At 35.9% G+C, this 26,336-nt stretch overlaps 1 protein-coding gene across 1 annotated transcript in view; it reads right to left on the bottom strand.

Annotated features, from left to right (window-relative positions):
- Positions 1-26,336, bottom strand: part of SMC5 (structural maintenance of chromosomes 5) — a 36,813-nt gene that overhangs the window by 8,806 nt on the left and 1,671 nt on the right. The window contains exons 3-18 of the mRNA XM_079331471.1: positions 25,319-25,371; positions 23,048-23,210; positions 21,725-21,859; positions 20,983-21,123; positions 16,945-17,106; positions 12,616-12,687; positions 11,590-11,845; positions 10,279-10,433; positions 8,113-8,226; positions 7,031-7,125; positions 6,705-6,837; positions 5,672-5,845; positions 5,369-5,538; positions 4,374-4,497; positions 3,174-3,296; positions 244-369 (exon numbers count right to left, since the gene is read on the bottom strand). Of these exons, the coding sequence (XP_079187597.1) occupies positions 244-369; positions 3,174-3,296; positions 4,374-4,497; positions 5,369-5,538; positions 5,672-5,845; positions 6,705-6,837; positions 7,031-7,125; positions 8,113-8,226; positions 10,279-10,433; positions 11,590-11,845; positions 12,616-12,687; positions 16,945-17,106; positions 20,983-21,123; positions 21,725-21,859; positions 23,048-23,210; positions 25,319-25,371 (2,196 nt within the window). The remainder of the gene's footprint in view (positions 1-243; positions 370-3,173; positions 3,297-4,373; positions 4,498-5,368; positions 5,539-5,671; positions 5,846-6,704; positions 6,838-7,030; positions 7,126-8,112; positions 8,227-10,278; positions 10,434-11,589; positions 11,846-12,615; positions 12,688-16,944; positions 17,107-20,982; positions 21,124-21,724; positions 21,860-23,047; positions 23,211-25,318; positions 25,372-26,336) is intronic.

The raw sequence follows: 26,336 nt of genomic DNA on the forward strand, positions 1-26,336 counted from the left end.
TGAACACGAGACTGGATTTCAATTGAATCACAGATCTAATTTTCTCTTCCTTGTGTACAAAACAAAGTTGTAATCAAAGGGTAATCCTGGCACTGTTTCAAAGGTGGTTTAAAAGGCTAATAACAGTGACAGAAGTACACATAATCCTTTACTGGGACCCTTTCTAATAAAAAAGTACACAATATTCTTTGCAGAAGAAGCTGGAAATTCAAGAGGTACGTGAAAATTTCTTTTTGTACATACATCTTGAAATTCTTGTGGAAAATGTTGACCTGGACGCCATCTGCAGACATGCCGAGCTTGTTGAATCAATTCCATGCACTTCTCATAAAGAAGATGCTTCTTATTACCCAGTTCATGAAAACGTTGCTGTTAAAAATATTAGAAAAAAAAAAAAAAAAGATAAAAGATACTTAAAAAAAATCACCATTTTAAAATATTGTCAATTTCCAGAGGTAAGACTAGCACACTAGCAACAAGCCACACCTGAAGCAGAAAAAGTAGACTAAACCAGAATATTAAAATATCAAAAAAATTTCCTTCAATGAACAGAACTCATTTTACCACTCTGCTCAAGTCAACAGATGACAAGGTAAACTGATCAAAAGCAATTTCTTTGGACTCAGCTAAATTTATTGTCTCTCAGCTTAACAAGTGAAGTAGATTCAAGCATTATCTTCCCAAGTTTTACTGTTGTGTATTTTAGTTAAATATAGGAGCCCTCTAGTGGTGAAAAAAATTAAGAAATCATGCAATTAGAGGAATGCTTGTTCCAGAGTTTTAATACATACATTGATAGTAACTCTCATTACTTTCTGTAACTGATCTTTATTCAATAAATACAACAGAAGTAGTAGTAACTGGTATGATCATTAGTGGCATGTCACACTCACAAGAGTCAGGACTGCTGTTCTCAGCAAGTACCAACTTAAAAAAACCTGCTCTTCCCTCCCTCTCCACCAAGCACTACAAAATACATCTCTGGATTGCAGATAAGCATTTCACAATCTCCACAAACACACTGTAAATATATTTCTCTATACTGCGTTGGTGTTTTCAGAAAGATTGGAAAATTTTTAGAAAAGGTCATTTTTAGACCACCCCTTCTACTTCACGAAGTCTATTGCAGAGGAGGGAAATGCCATGTAAGATGCGAGAGCTGTACAGATAGAATAGTAAAGGGAGGATGTTTAAAATAAATACAATGTACAGCACAATAGCTACATTCCACTGGATATCTGCGTATGGCCTGTAATAGTATTTTGGATCCCACAAATTCAACAAAGTCAACTGGCTTCATCTGAAATATTTTGACATTATTAGGAAGACAAAAGAGAAGTGCCTATACCTTTTTTTTTCTACAAGAAGTATAGATTTTATGTGTTTGATCATTTCCAGAGCCCAAATCCATCCTGAATCATCTGAAGTGAGGAATCTCAATTATATACAAAGCTCCCACTTGAAGGGAGCTCTGCAGAACTGCATGAAAAAAGATTTCAAGTTGATCTGTAGGCACTTAAAATCTGAAACAGATTCAATACTGAATATGCCTGGTCCAAGCTAAGGTAAGTAAAATTCTTCAGTGAAGAGGAAATATGTATTTGGCAGGAGAAACTTCAGTATATGACAGAAAAACTAGAAAGCAAGAGATATTTGATGTTACTATGAAAGCATGTACTAGAATAAATGCACTGACTGTTCAACAAGTTTCAATTTTCACCCAACTTTGCCAATTTATTGTCAAAGCTGACATGAAAAATAAAATTTTGACAAATATAGAAAAACCCACACAAGTTTTGTTTTCTTATTTCTTCTATATATTAAGAAGTATGTGGAAATGTTAACGTTTCTGTTGGTTTCCTGAGAGGGCCTCAATGGGACTCCATTTGACTCATGGACTTTACTAGGAAGGAGGCAAATTTTAAGAATTATCAGAATGTTACAAATCACAAATCCTATCTACTGATCTTACCAGACATTTAACGACATACCAGCCCAAGCTGCTCCCTAAATGATGAGTATGTCCACAGAGACAACTAGAAACATTAAAGTAACAACACACACTACTGACATGAGGTTCATGGCTTTAAAATACATTCTTACTCCTTACTGAGCTCCAGCCATGAAATTATTTTCACTGCACTTTGATAAACTGAGCAAAAGATGCATCATCTGTAAGAACTCATGCAACAGTGGTTTCCTAAGGAACATGCTGGACTTGTCTCTGTGTTCAAGTTACTTTCTCCTCCTCTTAAAAAGTTCTCCTCTGCCTAATTTTCCTCCAAGTGATGGTAACTGTAACTGGAGTGGCTTTCTAACTACATGCTAAGACCATTCTTTTTGGAAGTACCCATCCATGCAAAAGAACTACCTCCTCTCAAGCTGCTTTCCAATTTTTACTTTTATCTTTATGATCAAATTGAATTACTAGGCTATAGCAGTAGTGACTGAATTCCTGCAAGACAAAGAAAAAAATCCCTAACTTACAACCCTCTACACTGACAGTTTATTCCCCAGTGCACTAGAATATTGTACTATGTGAACAAATACAAAAATTGACCTTTGCCGTAATCCACAAGCAATGGCAGCACCCCTGCTCTTAGAAACGAGTACTTCCTGTGGAACTAACTGCTCAGACTTTTTACCTGAACAGAGCATAGCTTCTTAACACAATCTATCAAGAGAAGGACCATTCAGCCTCTTTTCTGTCCTCCAAGAAAGGAATTTAATTACAGTATGAAGAAACGAGCTGAAAGAAAGGTAAAATAGCTCCATTATGCTGCTGCACTTTCTGGTTCATCTTGAGCTTGTATTTCCCACGTGGGTTGGAGCTTGTTTACGGACTTGGAAGAAAGTAATCCTCTGAGTAACACCGAAGTGAAATAAAAGTTTACACACTTTTTATTACAATAAAAAGATCCAGGGTAAGATGACTAAATGGCACATTTTCACAGCAGCTTAGCTGTCTTAATTGAGGATGGCAAAGCTACTATTGTGCTTTAAAAGAGCAGGCTGAAGTCAAACGACAGAAATCAAGGCTAAATATTTAACAGTACTAACACCCACTTCTAAACAAAAACACAGAAGCATCCCTTTCAACACCATAAAGGCTTCCCAGTGAGATGTCTCCATAGTAGATACCCCACTATCTACCCCCAAATATTGTTTGTTACCTGTGCAGCTCTTAGCTGTACATTTCCTGCTTTGTATTCTGACTGCAGTTTGTTCTTCTTGGCAGTTGCTCTGGTCAACTGAAGAGACAAAGCTACTTTGACGACGTTGAGTGGTATGATCTTCTACACAGAGGAAAGCAAAGCAGGTTTTTTTTCACCAGACTCAAAACTGATATAATCATTACTTTAGAAACTACCCATTCTTTTAGTCATAACATGCAATCTCACACCACGTTCAGCTCATCAATACTGCTGCCAAATTCAATGAAAAGTGGTGACCCAAGCCCTTCAAGACTTACAGTCCTCATGTACTTTAAGTATACATATGTAATATAATTTCAAATACATATAAATACATATATGTAGATACATACACAAACACACTTTGAACCCACAAGTTTTACGTCACCCTCCCTCCCCCCATTCTCTTTCCTTTCACTATATACCAACATGTGGATTTTGGTGGACATCATATGTCACACATAGAGATGGAAAAAGGTGCAAAAATAAACACAAAAGACATATGCATCTTGTAATGACAATGCAGTTGACTGGCAAGATGTACAGCAACTCTTGTATCTTCTTATATCTGATGTCTTAACTGCAACAGCACATGACAAATGAACAAGTCTGTGTTTGGGAAGTTAAGGAACAGACTTTAGTGATCACTATAATCTGGCTTGACAACATTAAGATGCTTGCTTTTTTTTCCAAATAGGACAGGCTCAGGAACAGTCCAAAGGCTTCAAAACCATCAGAGTGTTTACAGTCTAAAGAGTAGCTACAATTACACGTCATTGAAAGCAACTGTTTGACAAGCATATGATCAGAATATAAATACAAATGAATCCTCTCCCTTAATAAAAGGGAGGGTAAGTTTTCAACTGTAGACCTAGGGGACCTACAAGATAAAATTTTTAGCGTGCTAGCATCTGACTATTTGTCATTTCAACACAATGTTTCTACAGTTTGAAGTTGGACACAGGAAAGTTCATTTGTTTCCAATTGTCTTAAGTGATTTTAAAGTAATTATCAGAAATACAAACTGAAAAAAAAACCAGATGAAAAATGGAAAAAAGTCATGATTACTCAATAATTAAGAAAGCTAGCTTGAAAACAAATGCTGCACGCCTCCTACTTAAATTACAAGAACTGGACTTCTCATAAAAGTGGAACACAAACCACGTTAAAAATACATACCTTCATGAGATGCATCAATTCAGTAACAAGTTCTGATTTCTGTTTATTTATTTCTTTGATCTTTACGTTTGTCAGCTGAAGTTCCTTCTCTAGATCAAGAGCATCCTGTTCCAGCTGTCTTAAACTATGGGAGGAATCAATATTTGATTAATTAATGTGATTAAAAATAAATTGTACTAAAAAAACAAAAATTCTTAATGATAATTCCAGGGGCATAATGGCGAAGGTGATGATGAAGACTTGTCAAGCATGTATGAAGGGCATGTAACTGTAAAACAATGAGGTGACAGGAGATCAAGTGGTTGTCACTTAGGTCACTTTAAGCTTTCTGTTGGGGTACCTGACAAAAGCTCACCTGCACACATACACAAGAGAGACAAGAGCTGGCAGAAGCCCAAATAATACCCTGCATCTTGGCTATACCCAGGCCCACCACAGAAGCCATCGGTCCATGAAATTCCCATCTCCACAAGCCCACAGGAGCACAGGAGCAGATGGGAAGGCAAATTCAGCACTCAGGGAAAGGAACACCTTGTCCCTTTAGTAAACTAATAATTTAGTATTTAGTAAATTAGTAATTAGTATAATTAAATTAGTATTTTAGTAAATAATACTGTGGACAGTTGGGGTCTTACTCAACCCCAGATATTCTTACTTAAGTACCATTTATGCACATTATGGTATTATCTAGCTATGTGCTACGAAGTCAGAGCAATAACCTAATATTTGATATATAAATATCCAGTGATATTTAACTGGAATCCTATGATTCCAGAAAAAAATCTGGAATACCGCTACATGTTGTCTCAGATACTATCGTAATTTCTAAACACCTTCCTTGTCTTGATTACCACCTGAACCTGATGCTGAAGTACTAGTTACTTTTGAAGGGTAAAAGCCCACTGCAGTAAGAGAAATGAAAAATATCTTCGTTCTTAAAATGGTAACATAGATATCATAGATTTTTTTAACAGATAACATAGTTTGTTTCCTACCTATCATACTTCACACCAATTTTTGATTCCAACTGCCTCCTCCGGTTTCCTCTCTCTAAAAGCACCTTCTTCTCTTGCCTGAACATATTGTCCTTGTGTTCCAGAAGTTTCTGTCTGTTGAACAGTGCAGTCAAACGTGCATCCAATGACTTTAATGTATTCCTGATGTGCTGAAATAAAAGAACAAGCACCACTAGCATTCTTACTGCACACCATACTAATATATGCAAGCAGACTCAGCTTAATGCATGATAAAATGGGCAGTAGCTCACAACATATACAGTTACAGAAATAAGTTTCTACCTGTCCTTGGTTTTCCAACTGTCCTCTTTCATCCATATTCACTGAACTAGTGAGATACCGTGCCTCCTTCAAGCAGGTGTTACTAGAGAGGCTTTGTTTTGTGTAAAAAGACAGTTTAATAACATATCTTTCTTCTGCTGTATAAATTTGCTTCAGACCTGTTTCGTGTATAACCTAAGAAATACAGAAAAAATATTAATCTGACAAAAGCATTACTGAAGGCAATACTTATTCAGAACAAATAAATACAGTAGAAAAACTTCAGCTTATGCAAGACCTACTTATTGACAATCTTTGCAAAAAATGCTAAGCATTATACTAGTAATTCAGACTGGTCAGCAAAGAACTGTTGAGTTACTGTCAGAGTGTATTACCATAATATCTTAACAATAAGATATTATTAAGATGTTAAGATATTATTAAGTTACTAAGATATTACAGACACCAATAAAAAATTGCTAGCATTTGTACAGCATAGTGAACAAGGACTAAGTATTTGCTTTAGATAGGTAACACATCACACAAGTATCCTGTGCAACAAAGAAACACAGTACTCAAGATTTAATAGATAAAACCATAAATTGAGTTGTAATGTATTAGTCAAGCAAATGCATCTGCAGGAAAAAAAGAAAGTATAAAAATACCAGAGCTGCTAGTTTTAAATGAGTCATGTCAAAAAGAATACTATAAATAGCCAAAGGTTTACCATAACTCAGAGAAAAAATGTCCAGTAAACCAGAAACAGCAAAAAGCCTCCACAGGATAAGGTACATTTGGCTAAAAACGTTTTTCAGTTTATATATGCAGCATCAGCTACATTCCATCAATTATGTTCAGTGAATAATTAGGTATCAAATTTGTTAAAATGTCTTGCAGTATGTTAGAAGTGTTCCCACTTCTACAGGGCAAATAAGAAAGCATAAATAAAATTGCTAAAGCTATTTTTTGTGTTCTCCACATTTACTTGCCAAATAATTTCTAAAATAAAACTCCATACCACTCAGCTGAGTTTTAGCTTCTTCAGATACCTTACCTTTTCAATCATGTCTCTGGTCTTCTGTGTTCCCACAGGAATATCATGAACACGGTACTGGTAACAAAGGTAATTCATCACAGGAGGAGGAGCATCAAATAACTCTCGTAAATATGAATAAAATCCGTATCGGCTGGAGATAAAAAAAGCATCACAAATCAAATTCAGCAGATAAGCAAGTTGAAGTTCCTGAAGGGTCAGAAAGAAGTCCCACTAACCCAGAATTTAACTGGTGATAACTGATTTGCATAAAAAATTCTAATATATAGCAACTAAACAAACCAACTGCATTTAACACTATTTCCCCGATACAATCAGATACATACTGTAATTCTTCAATAGGTCTTGAAGGTAAAGTTTCAGCATACGATTCAGCAGGTGCACATACAGCATTCACTCTTAGTTTCTGATGATCACGCACCTATATTTAGATTATATTAGACTATTTGGTAAACACCAGAAAAATCCACCATATGCAAATAAAATATTCATTATTGATTCACAAAGTCAGAATTATTTTCAACTGACGACCTCTGGAAGAACTCACAAATTTACTCTGGCTCAGCAATAACCAAGTCCTCTAAAAGTAAACTCTGCTAATGTCCCTGGAAACACTATGTGCTAGAGAAAATAAAAGCAATCCAAGAAATACACAGCCAAGTGCTCGGTGTAAAGAGCTAATCACATAAGTGAAAGATCAGTTGAACTGGTTAAAGCAGCCTTGAACTGAGTTCCACAGCCACACAAGGAAGATAAGCTCCCAGAACCTGAGATATCACCATTAGTGTTCAGGTATAAAAGTGATTAGCTTCCATTAAGAGTGGATGAGTCTTCAGAAATTGCAGGACAGTTTGTCACTAAATACAGTTGTGTTGACTATAGCTGGGAAACATTGTGACAGTTTAATACTCAATCTTCCCTTACTTTCCTCCTGCATCATCTACCTGATGATCCTTCTGCATCATCATCCTTTCAAAAGGAACAATCTTCTCACTGATTCAGGAGACAGCAGTATTATGAAAATACAAACTTGATTCGCTGCTTGGACCACTGCATGTCACAAAAAGAGGCCACTGCTTCTTTAGTCAGAGAGCAATGGAAAATTTTTGAACTTAATTTGTAGATTTCTGCACTAGCCATTTGCTTGTAGACAGTATTTTCTGCTTAAGCAATTATTGCCTTTCTGAAGAAGATAATCTAAAAAGACACATTTTCTTAATATTTCTGCATTCCTCCAGTTAGTCTAAGCTTTAAGAAAACCTTAATTATGAAGAAAATCTTTGAACACTTCATATTGTCTACTTGTTATGATACAGATATTTATCATTATCATACAGATTTATTTGGTAGACTTCCAAGTTCAGGGCTCCTACTTCAGTATTTAATATTAAAATTGGTGCCAACTTGCCTCCACCAGAAATGTTTCCATATCTTCTTGACACTCAAAAACGAAAGCCCTCATGTCATTGTCAGAAATGTGATTTTCAATGTATTTTGCATGTGCACTGTCTTTCACATTGATCTAATAAAGAAAAGTAACAAGCAAGTGATGTAATACAATTCAACTTAATCACCCCCAAAAAACATTTTAAATAGTCAAGATGGTATCTACACCTACATTTAATGAAAACAAGAACTATGTCTTTAAAAATATATTTCCTTGCCTTTTTTCCAAACAAATCTCTCGGGAAGAAACTTATGGTAAGTCACAGATCACTATGCTTGACTTTTAGCCATCCACCTCTCCCTGTTCTGCTCCATCCTGACCTTACAATTGCAACCATCTCCCATCTTATGTCTAATGGCTTTGCTCCAGCACTAGTAAAGGTTATTTCATGAGCAGCAGAAAACACCACACTCCTCAAGCTGAGTTGTTTCTGAATTCCTAAGAAAAAAGCCCCACATACTTCAAATGGATGAAGCTTTCCAAATCTGAATGTAATGTTAATGATTTTGCTTTTCAGTTAACTTTAACTAGATATTATGTCACTATACATGATGCACAAAGGCAAAATTACATAGAACTATACGGTTGGCCATAGAACTATCTCAAGTTGGCCAAAGGCTGGGTACAGTAAACAGCAATTTGAAAGCTGGCATTTTTAAGTACATGAGACTAATTTACATGACACCAAAGTGTACTGGTTTTGGCTGAGGTAGAGTTAATTTTCTCCACAGTGGATAGTATGGGGCTGTGTTTTGGATTTGTGCTGAACAGAGGGCTCATAATACCAAGATGATTGCTATTTCTGAGCAGAGGTAACACAGAGCCAAGGCCTTTTCTACTTTTGGTGCTGCCACAGTGGTAGGGTAGGGGGAAACAGACCCAGAACAGTGACACAAACTGACCAAAGGGATATTCCAGATCATCATGCTCAGTACATAAAGTGAGGGGAAGGAGAAGGAAGAGGGTACACTTGGAGTGATGGCTTTGCAAATGTCATAGTTTAGTAATAGGGTTCTTCAACTTAGAAGACCCATTAAAACCATGCCACTGCTCGCTCCCCATGTCCCCTCCCTGTTTCCTGCTCCCGAATGATGGAATTGAAAACTGGATGAAAAAAAGGTGAATGTCATTGGTTGACATAAGAATAATTTACTGGAAACTGCAGTAAGAGAGCAACCAGTAAATGCAACAATTTTAACAATAAAAGGTGTAAGACTAACGATTTACACCAAAAGCCTCCAACAAATACTGACTGCCTGTTCCCCACTGTGACTTGTCACAACCTGAAAGGGATGCCATTCTCAAAAGCAAGAGTCCCTTTCCCCCACTCACCACACAATGAGGTGAGGTGATATGGAACAAATTAGGGTCTGGTCACACCTCCTCAGGCACACACTGCTGCAAGCACTAGGGAAGTTTAACCTCATCCTCAGCCAAAACCAAGACACCAAGTCACTGTCACACATGATGGGGCCCTGCTCTCCGGGAGATGGTTAGACACCTGTCTGCCCATGGAAAAAGCTGACTTAATTCCTTGTTTTGCTTTCCTCATGTGCATGCTTTTGCTTTCCCTATTAATTTGTCTTTATCTCAAGCCATGAGTTGTTTAAGTTTTTACTCTTCTGATTCTCTACCCAATTCTGCAGATGAGGCAGTGAGACAGCAGCCGCCTAAGGCTTGACTGATGGCTGGATTTATACCCTGCAATAGATTTCTGTGTTTTTAGATGAAACTAGATGCTCTGGGTAGAGCAAATAAAAAAAATATTCAGAGATCACAGAGAGAATGAACCACAGCTGAGCAGGTTCTGCTGTAAGGGGAGATACTCAATTGGTAACTGACAATACTTTTTTAAGTAGCAACTAAGAACTACTTAAGAAGTAAGATTGGATAATAACTGGCTGCACTTTAGAGAAACCTGCAACAGGCACCTTCTTATGGAGGAAAGGAGCCATCCCACAATATCCAATTACTACACTGCCTAAGGAATTCTAATTATGAATATCCTGCATGTACTTGGCAGGATATTCCAAGGTGTGTCTTTAAAGTCTTCCAGTCATTCTTCAAGTCTTGCAAGACATAATAATCTAACCATTAACAGAGTGGTATGCAAGAAAAGCTTCTTACCTCAAGCATCATGGGTTCACAAGTTTGCTTTTTAAACTTGTCTTTGTTGTTTCTTAGCCACATAAGAGCAGTGTGTGTGTCTCGGAATCTCATTTTAAGGTTCTCTTCCTTCATATGCATTATATTATTAAGTTGTCCAAGACGATCAATTATTCCTGTAATTTAAGGTAGTTTCTTAAACAGAGTCCACAGCAAGTACACGTTATAACCAGCATTTTCTGGTATCTACTGACTACACTCCTCAAAACTGTTAGTAAATGATAAGAACTAAGTTTCTCTTTCCAGATTTGAGATGCTGCTACTTCTGAAGAAATCTTAAGAACTATTAAAGCTCAAAATCTAAAACAGAATTAAAAACTTACCCAAAGAATAACAAAATATGGTAGGCATAGTAAAAACATAGGAATTTTGCTCCAAAAGAATGTTGTTTCAACATTTGCTCTACCTTTAACTTAAAAACAAAAGCATCCCTAGAGGAAAGAGACAGTAGGACTAGTAATGTGAAATACCTGTGTTATTTCATGCTGGCAAAAACCAAAATGTGTGACAACAGACTGTGCATGAAACCATCTGCTATTCAGAAGAGATGGAGATGAAAACCTGAGAATTTTGTGCTGTTCAAGATAAAATATACAGTATCTCCTTCCAGGTCACTTGGACTCTCTGCCTCCATTTCTTCTGGGATTCTGTGGCAATTTAAGTGCCAACAGGTATGTGCAAATGAGCAACATTCACTGAGGAATATGCATAAATTACTGCCAGGCTTCAATTTTTAAATTTCAGGCAATTTCTTAGAAAGGACTATTTGCAAATCTCAGAGTAATATAAAGCAAACTCCGAGATTAAGATTAGCTAAAATTAATCTAAGAAGGACAAATGCACTATCAGCAGCTAATATAGTGCATATGATAAATGAAGCAGCTAAAATACTGCTTCCTCAAAGCAAACTGCTTTTGCCATCAGGTTTGGGACTGTTTCTCACAACCTGCTAACTACGCTCCTTCCTTTATAACAAAACAAATCCCCCAAACCTCTGAACTGCCAAAGGAGTGTCCTTACCAGAGATCAGAAATACTGATTCTCTAAAGCAAAGTTTTAAGGTCAGTTGTCACTTCTGAATGTTCTTGTTCGATTTTGAAAGTGGTTGTTACTTTTAATAAAACTGGTAACAAGGAAGAAGAGTGCTATACATGTAAGCCAACTATGAATCTTGAAGTAAACACTTAGAATTACCTCACTACAGCAGGACAACTAGATTCTGCACAAGTAGATTCATTAAAGCAGTAAAATTAATTTTAAAAAAACCCTTACTTTTCTCTTCCTGTTCTTGGCTGGTTTTTTCTGCTCTTAGATCACTGATATCATTATCAATATTTGCCCTTTCTTCTTGTAATTTTTTCAACTCAGTATTAACAGCATCAATTTGTGGCTGAAGATTCTCACGGACTGCCATTGTATCCAGCTCATTCTGCCACTCCTCTATTATTTTTTGAGTTTGTTGTATTTTCTTCTGCCTGTTTGTTTCCTCATCCTTTTTCATTCTGAATGCTTGATTAATTTCTTCAATCTAAAAATTTTTAGTATTTCAAAAAACAAAAATCAGTTTCGTATGAAGAACCTACAACAAATACTTAGGATACCTATGCAACTGTAATTAATGCTGACATAACCCCAAAGAGCCCTAAACCCCAAGAATTTGTTACTGCTCTAACAGCACTATGGCACAGTTCCAATAGCACTATGGCAGTTGAAGATCATAAACAAATACACAATCAAGACTATAAATCAATTCTTGAAGTTCCTTCATTTTCACAAAAGTAGAACCTTAAAGGTTAATAAATTGCTTAACAGTTGCTTAATACAGCTGAAGTTTAGTCTGTGATTAAGTAAAATCTATAAAACTTTGAAGTTTTGACTCTGCATCCTTATACATTACATTTCTACATTTCATGACCAAGTGCTTAGATGAAACTGTTTCACATCAAGGATGTTTCTTATACAAGATGTATATCTTTAGAAGCAATAACCCCTCTCAGGTAGGGGGCATGCTAAGTGCATCACTTTCAGGGAAAGCCTATCACAAAGAGCATGTGGGTCTATATCTCTGTCCATCAATATATACACACACGTATATTTTATTAGGCAACTTATTTTATACAGTATGCACCTCTCTCTTAGTAATTAATGTTTTTAGATTGAATTCTAAAGATACATTGTGTACTGTAAGGAGCGAAGAGTGTAAGCACTTGCAGCATCTTAACAGAAATTTGCTAAGAGAAGAGCAGACAAAAAAACCCAAAAACAAAATCAAGAAAAGTCAGACAGCAAGACTCTTACCTGTTCATCTTTCATCTCCAAAGCATCTTGTTTTTCTCTACATTTCTGGGAAATATTTCTAATTTCAGCAGTCTGCATACAGCAAGATATTTAAATTTACAGTCATAAATTCAGTTATATTTGCAAAAAGTAGTCAGATTTTGAACAGTATCTTGTATATGCATAACTAAGTATTTACTCTGCACTTTACTACTGACAACGTCATACTCACCCATTTTATTCTTCACTGTATCCATAGCATGTATAATTTCAGCAATTTGTGAAAACTTGTATAACAGCATATGTACCATATTTTTCACAATCATTTAGCTATATGTCTGCAAATTCAAGCATGACATATAGAGGAAGTTCCTAATCTGAAATTAAAATAACTCCATCCTTGATTTCAATACAAATGTTACATTCAGATGCCTACAATTATGAAATGTTCTTGCCTCTTTTTCCAAATAAATTTTGAAAAAAAAAAGGTGACACTAAAGAGCAAGCAAGGCACTCCTAGGCAAAGCATGGCCAAACCAGGTTTTGTCCAAGTCACCCTACCTTTGAAACACACTGTGCTAGAGCTAGATCCCACACAACTGAGACTAATAACTTGTTGGCTCATGTGCAGGCATCCATGTCTCTGTTCTTTCTCTATCCTCAGCTTCTATCAAGTGTAATAATAATATAGGTTGGAAGGAATTTCTTGGCATCACCCAGTCTCATCCCTTCTCAGACTATATTTTATTAGGTTAAGTTGCCTAGGCACTCACACAGCTGAGATCTGAACACAGGGGAGGCACACTAGCCTCTCTCTGAAAACTAAGTTTCTCCTTCCCTGAACCCTCAAGGCTGAAGCACTGCAAAGAGAATACTGGAATACTGCAGAGGGATGGAAGGACTGTAAGTCAATTCCAGTACAGACCTGAAAACAAACACAGGACTCTCACTGGAAGAAACATCTTCCTACAGAGAATCATACTGAAAACACTAAGATGCATCGGAAATGGAGAAAATAAAACTGCAGAATTTTTTCCCTACCACAACTTCAAAAAAGCACAAAAATTTTAAGACTCATGCTGGTGGTTTGCATAAAGACAACACAGAAGAAATACATCTAAGGCCTTGTAGTTTACTGGATGAGGTACTGATTCTGTGATTATCTTTTCAAAGAGCTGAGGGAGGAAGAGTTTTCAGAGTCTGAAGAGGAAGCTCTCTCCTAAGAAACTGATGCACAATGTTCACAAAATAATTCTGGAGGCTCTCAAAATTAGGACTCTACTAAGGAACTGGAATTCTGTTTTTCATTTATCATTGTCTTTTCAGCTACATGTTTACATGTAGACCTACCTAAAGAACAGATGAACAACCAGAATTGTCTTTATGATTTTCATTGTACAACCACAAATGACTGCTTTACACAACTAAATACTGCTATAAAATCGCATTGCATAGTTAACTCTGCTTAAATGCCTTTAAAGACCCTGAAGAAACTTGTTCTGAAAATACATTTCATCAAACTTTACGTACAAAATGCGTTTCTTTTCTTTCACATTCTAAACAATACCACTCAATCCACCAAGTTTTACTAAATTTTTTTAATCTAACTCAGAAATTGGAAGGGTTTTAATACAAAGAGACAGGAGAAAAAGTCATGCAATGTCTGAATATATTAATTAAAATATTTCGCAGATTTAATCCATCTTTCCTTGACATTCAGCTCCTTCCAGACTAAACTACAACTTCATATTGGGCTTTCTAGCAACAAAGTTCAAGAAAGACAAAATGTAGAGGTGTTTATTTCTGTTCTCACATATATATCCTCATGTCAAGAGAAAGATCTCAAGAAGCAGTCAGAATTAAAGTAATTTGATAATGGATATAAGCCTGGAGCAAAGGGTCTAAAGAGAATTATATTCCCTACAGGTCTGTGTATCCAGAACAGAGCAGACTTAAAATAATAAACTGTTTTCCCTTAATGCCAAATCGAAACTAATCAACTCTTTCTGGCTTATAGAATAATTTACTGTGAAATTCTCACCAAATGCCTGCATTTGTACAAAGACAAAATTGTAAGTTCCAAAAAATTCAAGCAGTCTATGAAAAGGTGAGGAACTAATTAAGAAAAAGCAGCTTAAGCTATTTTAAGCTTAAATCTTGCACTTTAACATTATGTCAAAACTATCTCCTGACAGTGCAACTAGCACTGATTCTCCCTTCCAAGGACATTTCAACAGCCCAACTCTGAAAGTACACGTGAGGGAAATTAATTTCAGCACCTGAAAGAAATGTACTGTCATGAAAGTTCAAAAAGCAGCAATACACCTCTCAGATCTTTTTGTCTGGTACTTTACAAATAGTTTGTGCCATAACCACATACATAATATATGCCCTTACGTCTGCTTCCCCAATTCTGGACTCCGAGCTCAAGACAAAATAATAATAATTCAAATTAGACTTGGACGCATCATTTAACATCAGAAAAAACAAGTCTGGAAGTGTCTTATTACAATACTACATACAGAATAGTGTCAGTTACAAATAAAATACAAAATTCTAACTATCACTGAAAAGCCATATTAGAGTACCTCAGTAAGTCTTATTTATAAATTACTTATTTCAAATTTATCCTCCCTCCTTATTCGTGTATTTTTGGCTACTGGAACACTGCAGAACAAATGTACCTAATCCAATTTCCAGATACAAATTAAGCAACATCCCAGATTATTATTAACCTTTTGAATATACAGCATGTGAGAGATTTATTCAAAAAGTTTAGATTGAAAAGAAAAATATCTTGATTCAAGAGTATAAATGAACCATCTAGTACATTTTCTCAGGTTTTCTTCCACTCTTTTGTAGGAAGTGCCTATGCTGAGCAAGCTCCCTGCAAGTTAAAACTAAAATGATCACCGTTTGTTCTAGGTTTCTCATAGAAACAAAGTACAACCTTTAACAAGAAAGATTACTTTTATATGAATATGGCCAAGAACAGTGGTACCAATGTAGAAGTAGAACTGTTCCCTGTTCAAAAAAAACCACAGTAGCTTCATACATATGAATAAAACCTAAAGGATAAGATCAAGCAGTGAAAATAAAGTTTAGCAATTCACAGGCATGAGGGCTTTGTTGCATTATGAAAATTAACTTCAAGCTTCCAGACGTTAACTTGCCTTTAAGAAGGTACACTTACCTTAGAACAACAAAAACCTTCTAAACAAACAGTCCAACCACACAAAAAACAGGTGACTGCAGTAAGACTGCAACATTTTGGAACATTTAGGTATTTTGCATCACAGCATAATAAATTCTTGCAATACTATGGGACACAAAACCTAAATGCTTTTTCCAAAGAATTTCTTATAATTATGAGGTACTTGAGTACTTCATATTATTGGTGCAGTGTTAATCATAACAAAACCAACAATGTTGTGAACAACAATCTGTTGGAATTTTTTGTCTTGTGTTTGTGGTTTGGTTTTGGGACAAGGGTGTGTGTATCGACTTGTTTTTTTTTTTTTTTAGAGAAAGCACAAGACTAGTGTTAGCTCAGTGCAGTAAATGCCACAGACCCTCATTCTACAAGATATCCTCTACATGTGTCATGTCTTCACATCAGCTCCTCTGAGTGAGTCACTTACCTTCAAACAGAGCTCACTGCAGCATACAAACATTCCCATGTGATCATTTAACTTTGGTTATCCACTACAAATTTCTGCAGCTTATGCACACAATGACTTTTGCAGTCTGAATAGTAAATAACAGTTAAAATTAAGTACTCTTCTTTTTAACATGGAAATAATATTTTTCCGTAAACCCAGGAAGCACAGCTGTTCAAAAAACTTATGGAAACTGTAACATACAGTTAGGTTTACCATTAAATCCCCTTATGCATAAAAATACCCACAACTGATGGAAGATTACTGTCTAATTAAAAAGTCAAGTCCTACTTATGAAATTATGTTCAATATTAGAGGAATGCTTTAGGCCAGGAAAGTTGTAATATACCTTAAATAAACCATGCTTCAAGAGGATAAGAGGAGTGAGCATCCACAAACTCAAACTACAGAACAGAGGAAAATAGGCATCTAATTCAGTGGAAGCACCTAACTTGGGGAAACTACTAACATTATATCCCAGAAGATTTTTAATGTACAATGAAGAGAAATGTAATAGAAGTATTCCTTGAACAGACAGCAGGCACTGAGAAGGAAGGGCACAGGTGCTTAGGGAAAATTTCTGCTGAAACATCATTATGATATACTAGAAAAAAAGAAGTTATTACTTTACATGTTGCAAAGCTGAACACAAACACCTGAAATATTACCTATGCTAAATTTCAATACCTACATTATCTCTCATTTTCATATCCAGATTCCTTAAATTTTCTTCAACTGCTTGGATTCTTCTTGTCCATGAGTCTTGCATTTCTTTTAGACACTTGAGTTCTTTCTTAACTTGGTTTCGGTACTGTTTCACTTCCTTGTGCTGCTCACGAAATTTTTCATATTCCTTGGAGGAGTTGAAAGTAAAACAATAAAAAATTGCTGTATTCTATTCCAGTGTTTTATACTGTCCAAACATTTCATTTAACTGCTCAAGAGTTTTAGAAAAAAAAACCTCTTACAGAAACTAGAATTAGAGCAACCATAAAAGTAATACTCTTGCTAGTTCCAATGACGAGAAGTTCTAGGGATCATTCAGTTCCCAACGAACAAGGAAACATTATTAATACTTCTTAAATAATATGCAATTCAAGCAGCAGAAATAACAACCCATTTATCTGCAATTACCTTGTTTCTAAGTTCATTTGGGATCGTGGGAAAAAAACCTGTTAGCCCCTCTCTGTTCACAGCTTGCGACTACTTAGACAGGAGCCTAAAGCTAAGGAGCCAATAACCACAGACAATTTTGGGAGAAAGAAAAGGAAAGGAGCCGGACAGATCATCAGAGCAAGTGACAGACACAACCACTGCTGAAGTAAAGGGGATAGAGTGGAACCCACTTCTGGGAAATAAAAACGCCACCATACACCACAAACACCAAAGCCATTGTTATCTAGGAAGTATAACTGAAAATACATTCATGAGAGAAAAGAGATGGTAAGCAGTATGGTGATCTAGAACCTCCACTTCTAGAAGGTGGGAATTTTGTAGAGAAATTAGTTTAAGCTGAAGGAGTCATTATTAGTGATTTTTTGTGTGCGAGCCTTATACTCTCTGGAGAGAAAAAAAAAAATTTAAAAAGGGAACAAGAAGAAGGGGAACTTCTCCCCACCCTCTGCAAACAAAGAAACATAAGATAACAATATATCCTATGACTGTGAAGGATCCATGAGAAAAAAAATTAGGATTTCAGAGGACCAGAGAGAAAAGTCTGTTTAACCTTGTATGCACTTAAAAAAGCCCCTAATTCCAAATATATGCCCAGCTTATTCCAAGCCTTGAAGCTTATTATTACAAGAGCAATAACAATAGAGATAATAATAGTAATAAAAATGATAATAATAATAGTAATAGTGTTACATAAAGACCACCTGGAAGCTATTTGTAACAGGTGACTTGGCTTTATCTTCTACCTCTTTTTTGTAGTTACTTAACTAGCCTAATGAATCACAGAAAATCAAAAGGCTAGAAAATCCAATGTCTTCCTACACAGTACCTTTTCATAAAGTCAAAAAGTATTTTAAGAAAGCTGCTCTGATTCTGTGTAGTCAGCAGCCACTCTTACAAAGTTACAGAGGTAAAGGGATTGTATTTTCACTTAGCTGAACAATCAAGCTTCAAATTTAGCTCTGGTCTAAATAAGGCATTTTCTTTTCAAAATTACAGCAAATGCACACACATACAATTATACTCCAGACTCCTTAGATATAAAGTACAGGCAAGTACCACAGAACTGTCATTATATGATTTTTACACAGCAGATTCTTTCAATTCTTTCAAAGTACACAACTAACTTTGATAATTGTAGTTATGCATTCCACTGAAGACCTGCAGAACTTCCAAAGCAATTCAGCTTTCCCAAGAGATATTTGCATCTCAAAAAAATAATTTTCTTAATTGCAAATGTCAGGGGACAGAAAGAAGAATGGACATGGTTTGACCAAAACATTTTCAAAACTACATGATTCTAGGAACTATGGAATTCTAAGGAACTTAGAGCATATGTTCAAAAACTTATTAGACATAGAAATATGTGAAAATGGTGTATAATCCTCCACATATAGAAGCAGTTATCACGGTCTAGAAAAAAACTGCTTGACAAAAGAATGTTCCTCAGGTGAAAAGCAGTAGAGTCTTCAAAATTAAAATTCACTTCAACAGTGATCAGACCATGAACAATCATCATCCTTAGGCTTCCCCTTTTCCTCTATAATTAAAGTCTAAGTCTATTGTCATATTTGAGTTATCATATTTTCAGGCTGCCTGTTTCTCTATTTCACATCATCATGCAGTGTACATACATCTGCCTTCCAGCTGACTTGAAAGCTCAGCTGTAGCTACTCTGCCTTGTTACAAAGGTAAATTGAACAGGTAGGTACATTTAGTCTTCAAACTGAAATCTGCATTTCGGAGAAGATGGAGCAGATGAAACATCCACAGAAGGAAGAATAAACACCCATACTATTCTCAACTTCGGTGAGCCCCATTTTAAAACACAAAACCACACATTTATTCTTAGAACTAAACAGTGTTAGATCAAAACAACAAAAAAACCCATACTCTTGTAGAACAGTGCAATTCTTCTTTTAGAAACAGCTTGGTATTTTGCAATGTAAGAGAACAGCAGAAGTTCTGTCACAGTTTGACAAATCAGAAAGCAGCAACAGAATGGGAAATTTTATTACAGTCTGTAGTTCAGATGTCCTCTACCTAGTAAAACAATTATATTGATGCCCTTTGATTTCAAATGTAAATTAAGTACATGAAAGATCTCATGTTAAAATTTATTAGAATTTCCCTACAGCCACTGCTACTGGCATCTCTAAAGTACATATTTACCTCCAGTTTCCTTCTCTTTTCCTTGAATACAATACACACTACTGATTCTGTACTGTCAATCAGAACTCCACCAAGGTGTCAAAGCATGCTGTTGATTCTATGGATTCAGTGGCCAAAAAGTTAAATTTAACTGAGTTGAGCCACTAAATGCCTTTAACATAACGAGCAATATAAACTGTCTAGAAGACAGCAGTGGAAGTACAGTCTGATTAAACTTGCTTTAGTAACTTGTTCCCTAACTTATGGAAGGCAACTTAATTGATAGCAGATAAAATCATTAGCTTAGCTTTCATCTGCCAGCATCCAGCAAGCCTTCTGAGTTCTGTATAAGCAAGTACCTCACAGCAGAGAATAATTAATATCAGTCCACATTAATTATGCAACACCAGGCTAACACACATAGTAAGAAAAAACCCAACCATTCAACAAGTACCGACATCACAGAAGGTATACCCTACTTCCTTAACACCCACCACCATCCATTTCAATTGCTACTCCTAAATCCCTCTGCTAGAAGATTTGAAGGCAGTGATGGGATTTCCAATTGCTCAGGATACAAAGGCCATAATGCTCTTAACACAGCCATGTGAGGCTCTGATATAAGCCTCACAAATTTGCAAAAGTAAGTTTTCTGTTTCTTCACAATAGTAAATAATGTTTTCTGAAAGTTTTATACTGTATTTCATTAACTCTATAATTCCGATATATATAGTTAGAATATAATTAACTCTAAGCTTGCAAACAAAACAGCATACTGTTTCAGCACAATGAAATCTCCACTAGTTTAGAGTAATTTAATCTGACTGCTCATTCAACACTAAATGAAGCTAGTTATTAAAGTGCTCCTCAGAAAGACTTACTTTGATTTGTGTAAATGACCTGGTCTTTAGGTTCTTTTAAATGTGATTTAAAATTTTCTGTCCAAATGCTAATATTTTTGAGATTGGCAATTTAAATTCACTGACATGTCTCCCATGCACACTAAACCTCAACTAATAAATTAAGAGGAGCATAACCTCTAAAAAAAATTAACACATTAAAAAAGTTACAGCTGAAGAAGCAAGCAGAGCTGGCTAGAGCTTAAACCAACTGCCTCTGCACAGAATAAAAGGAGTCCTGCTCTTGGCCTGAACTGCTGGCTTTCCTAAAACTGCAGTAACTACCTGAACTACTTCTGAAGCAATTTATTCAGCTAGGTACGCAGCAAACATCACAGTTAGACCAAGAACAGAATTTCAAGACTTGGCCTGTTTGCACTGAGCAATTGTAATGATATTCAATTTACTCCAGTCACACTTCTTCTAAAGCAACTTTTGGCCTATTTCTAATTCCACAGTTTTACAGGAAAGGGTTAGGTGAGAAAACCCCTGCAAATGAAACTTACCACCCATGGCCTTTTCCTCTCAAGCATCTCTATTATGGATACATGGCGCTTGCATTCATGGTATCTTTCAACATCTTGCTTGTACCGTTCAACCCTCTGCTTCATTTTCTCCAACGAGGTGGTTTTTTCTCTGCACAAGTTCTGTAATATATGCTTTCATGTTTTACAGCATCAAAACAGTTCTCAAAAAATAGTCTACATCTCACCTGTACATTAAAGCAGAAATTTAACACTAGAGAAGACATCTTAGCACAGCAGTAACTAGAGGGAAACCATCCAAAAAGACAGGAACAGGAGAATAAAGGATTAAAGGAATGGCCTGTATGGCTAAGGACAGAAATTGTTCCCAGAACTCTGGTCCTTTTCCTTTTTGTCTGTCTCTTCATTTTCAAGGAAGTGAGCAACATTAAAGCAAAGGGCCAGCTTGGTCATAAGCCAATGACTTATAGAAGACATAAAAGATCTGTCTAGGAAAGTTGCTGCTGGTCAAAAATCCCAGAGAAAAAGGAGTACTTGACAACAGGCATCCATTGCCTTTTGGGTCTGGACCATTACACATCTTTGTACTTAGAAGCATATGAGTATCAGAGTAAGTGAGTTGTGACAGAAGATGAGCATTATCTGGTAAAATCAACTTACCACAGACCCTGTAAACAAATACCACTTTCTAATTCTGTAACATGTCAGGGTAAAATTTATTTCACTTTTCCTCCATTCACTGCTCTCTAAAGATTGCATTTACCTCCAGTTCTCTTTCCTTTTCCCTGAAATTTTTCAGCTCACAATGAAACTGGTACATTTCTGGAGAACCTATGGATTTTTCAGTGGCTTCAAGCAACTCAGTCTTACTCAGTTTTGTAAATTCTCCAACTTTGTCCTACAAAATTTTAAAAAGTTATAGGAAAAAATGTTATAGAAAATACAGGATTAGCTGGAACAGTGCAATACAGTAATACCAGATTTATACAGTGAAACATACTTCTCATGAACATCATCTGACTTACAGTTCTATGCTAAATAGCTCTGTCATAGTTAATGACCATCTTATGCAGCGCCAAGCCTCCCAGAACACCTGTTCTAAGGCTGAAGTGACTTTGCAATAAAAATCTTTTGCAGTGTAAATACAATGACTAACTTGAAAGTTAAGCCACACAGAAGTTATTATTAAAGTGGTAGCCAAGGTTATAAGGAAGTACTGCTGTTGAAGGCAGAACAGCTCAAAACTGAGACTGATGCAAGAAGTGTGCTTGTTGTTGATACTCCAGGAGAGAACAAATAAGCCAGAACTATCAACACTGTATTGATTGAACTGACATTTACGTACTAAAGAAAAACAGTTCTTTAAATGCCAAGCTAAGTTACTCTAGAGCATGCTAGAAGCTCTGAACAAATACTGCATCTAAGTGAAAAATGAACCATGAAACACCTGGCATATTTTTGTTTCTGCAGTATTAGCTTTCTAAATACTAATGCTCTTCTACATGTTTCCCTGAATTCAACAATAAGCCCATTGCTAGGCTCTGATAAGGTTTCCTTCTACTACCATTCCTGATGATCCCCATGAACTGGGAAGGAGCCTGTCACAACTTAAAGGTGCAATGTGTGGCAACTTAGCTGCCTACATAGAAATCCTGTCCTGCTTGAACATGCGTTCAAATATGGAATGTGTAGTATTCTTTAATATTCTCTCTCCTTCAAGACTTATTTTCCATTAAGAGGGTTTTACTCTTCCATAATTCAATCTTACACATCTTTAAGCTCTATGCACAACAAACTACTGAAATTACCAGAAAGGCTCTATTAGCAAGCACTGCTACTTGAACATCAAGACAGGGAATGTCAGCATGGCTCCTTTCAGAATCAACAGGTATAAAACTGTCCAATTAGTGAGCTTTTCAGATCACACAGCTCCTCTTTTCTTTCACCACCACATCAGCATGGCTGCCTCATCTCTCTTTTCTTTGTACTGTCCCATCAAACTAGCTGAAGCACTAGCTGCTAAAGCTAACCAGCAACAAAGAACAGCACTTCACTTGCACCCACCATCTTCAAAATTAATTCATACCTGAGGAAGAAATTGGCACAAATTGTCCACCTGGATGTTTAAGTCTGCAATATGTTCTTCTACTGTTTTCAGGGTTGCTGGTTTTCTGTTGATAAACCACACTGATGCATTGTTCACCACATGAATCTCACGTGTGATAGTAATATTTTCTGGTAATTTAAACCTAATTAATAGAAAAAAGTATTTACATTTTCAAGAACATCTGGAAGGTGTTACACTATCAAAAGTAACCAAATGTCAAAGTATTGTGAAAATTTATGGGTAGATAAATATTTAATCTAAATTAACAGGACAGTAGCATCAGTTTCTCATTTTCATAATTCAGAAAACATCCAGTACTTCAGTGATGATTTAAATTCACATGGGAAACATCAAAAATAACCACAAATCTTAACTCACAGAAGTTACTTACATAAATGAGATGGTCGTGCTGAATGTATGAAACACAAATTGTTATAAATGTGGACAGTTTCTATAAAAGCATAATATGTGAGACATTAAGTAAATTTTTAAATTGGTGTGAAGGAGATGCAGTACATCTTTAAGCCTTAGTGCACAGAAATACATCAGTAAACTGTGTATAAATATTCCACTTGAGGAGAAAAAAAAATAGCATACAGCACAAAAAATACTAATTTATTTTCATTTTCTGCTTTTTAGAATCACTAAAGATACATTAAATCTCATTTCATTTTCTAGCTCAATACCTATTTTCAAAAATTTAGTCTGGTTAAGATTCAGCAATAACAACTAAGTCATACTCCTGCAATTTTGGTTTATCATTTTAATTCAGAAATTGTCTAGAGCCTGTTAAACACACTGTTAAGGATGGAGCATATAGGCTTATAGAGTGGCCATGTACCTCAAGACCTTTAGGAATAGAGGTCAATGCAGAAGTGAGCACACTTCTGCTGCTGGTGTTCAGACTAAGTGCCACAGATCCTATAACTTAATTGTTACTGAACTGTTACTTCCTGCATCACCTCATTTTAATTTATGAAACTTCCTTGAAAAGGCCTGCAAAGCCATGCTCCTTTCTTTCATTAAATTAACATCTTTTTACTATCATAACTTGGGTTTAGATACATTTCAAGGGCCAAATTCAATAAATGAAATACATGCCTACAGAACTTCAATTTTTACCTCCTGTCAAAAAAGCAATCTCCTGCATCACTGGTGTCCCATCCTAGATGTTGTATTTAAATATTTTCTACCAATCAGACAAAGGACTCAACTACTCACTGCTACCATGACAGGCTAGGTCTAATGAGCATGAAATGCTACATCTTCACACATTTCAAGATTCCTCCCAGACTAACATCAGAATATATTTATGTTAAAACAACTGCATTGTCTACATGAAAGACATCCTATCTCCTAAACATATTGCTTGGCCAATCTCTAAAGAAGGTCTTACTTGATCACTCCCACAAAAATAAAAATGGACAGGACTTTTTCCAAGGCCTTCCATGGAATTTTTTTGTCCCCTCAATAAAATTTTCTTTGTAGAGAATCTAATCAGGATGGCCAACTGTCAGACAAATTAAAACAACTATCAGCTGACTATTTTCTGTTTGACTCAGGCAAACAGACCAGCCTAAGGGTTATTAAAATAACCTGTGCCATAGCATCCACCAAAAAGGAAGCATGTAATAGTGCACTATGCAGAAGCTACTAATGTAACTTTACAGACCAAATGATTTCCACTTGCTATTTTGCAACAGCTTGCCTACAAGACTGCATTACATGGAATTAGTAAAAACATTTTTCTACTTCTTTTATATCATTATGTGATATTTTCAGTGAGAATCTAGGCAAGCACCTCCTGCTAGCAGTATCAGTATAAGAAAGTGAAGGCAGATTAATCTGTCTTAGACTTTTGTCTTTTCTTCTTCAATAACAAGAACTCCATCCACCATGTAGTGATGGTTGAATTAGTCAGCAAATTTGCTAAATTTAAATCAGCTTAAACATTATCAAAAGCTAAACACACGATATAGAACTATCTTTATCTATGCATTTTTTTGTACCTCAAGACAAGTGAAATGCTTCAGAAAGCAAGATCAAGAGTAGCCATTACTGCTCATTTCTTGCATGATAATTATTTAAACTTTATGTTCTGAAGTCTGGGGGAACTAAAAAAGGATAAATTAATGCACAAGCTTGAAGACAGACCTCTGCACACCAAAATTTTTTCTCATAACTTTGTGAATGACTGTGCAGGGGAATAATCCAGTGAAAAGTGCATGAGGAAATAGGTTTAATACTCACAGTTCAATTTCCACTACGCCTTTCATGCACCCATGCTTCACAAAGAGACCGATCTACAAAATTAATTTACAAGTTGTGATTGCAAAGTAAAATGTATTATCTTATAAGAATATGCATTTGTATAATGGAACTGCTGTAACAGTGTATTTTATTGAAAACTTGCAATTAAAAGCAAAATAAAGCACTACCTAAAGGAAGACACTAGTATTCTCCTCCACCAGCACTAGAACCTCCTCCATAAGTTAACAACTTCTGAACAACTTCAGCCTCCAAAACTGAACAAACTATAATCAGCAGATGCACAGACAAGAAGTTCTCATGAATATGGGGGACAAAGACAAGTGAAAAGACACTGCTGAATATCTGTACTAGAACTGCCAATTCTAATAGTACGAAAATACATCATGAAAAGTAAAGACAAGTACCAACACACAGTACACTTCCATGCAGTCAATTCCTATATTCATACTTGCTTATGACTGAGTAACTACAAGAGAATATGTGCAATCATTTAGGCACTCAATTTCACTGCTCTAAACCTACTCAGAGAAATTGCATCCAAGAATATACAAGAAAGCATGTGCAAAAATCTGAAAATTTCAAAGTATAAACATCCTACTACAGCATCAATGCATAATATCTTGACGGTAAGAAGTGAAAACTGAGTAGAGCAATCCAAATTCCATTTAAATCAAAGATCAGTGCCTCCATCCTTTTAGCTGAATTTTCAAGACATATAAAGAGTACATTATCTCTACAGGTACTATGTATTTTGGAATTTATTTTACACTTCATCTAATTCTCCTTTAGCTGGTACTTCTTATCAAATGCTCAGCCCATTTTCTATCCACTGTAGATGCTTGGCCATTTCCAAACAAAATCTCTAGTCCACTCAGGTTGCACTACAATTTAGGCGTTTCCATTTCATAATTTATACAAGACAGCAAGCAGTTAATTAAGATAATCCCCCCCCCTTTGTCTCTGGGCCAGGTTACTCTTCAATTCAGATGCCTTACTT

This window comes from Erithacus rubecula (genome assembly GCF_903797595.1).
Source record: "Erithacus rubecula genome assembly, contig: SUPER_Z_unloc_4, whole genome shotgun sequence".
NCBI classification, from domain to species: Eukaryota; Metazoa; Chordata; class Aves; order Passeriformes; family Muscicapidae; genus Erithacus; species Erithacus rubecula.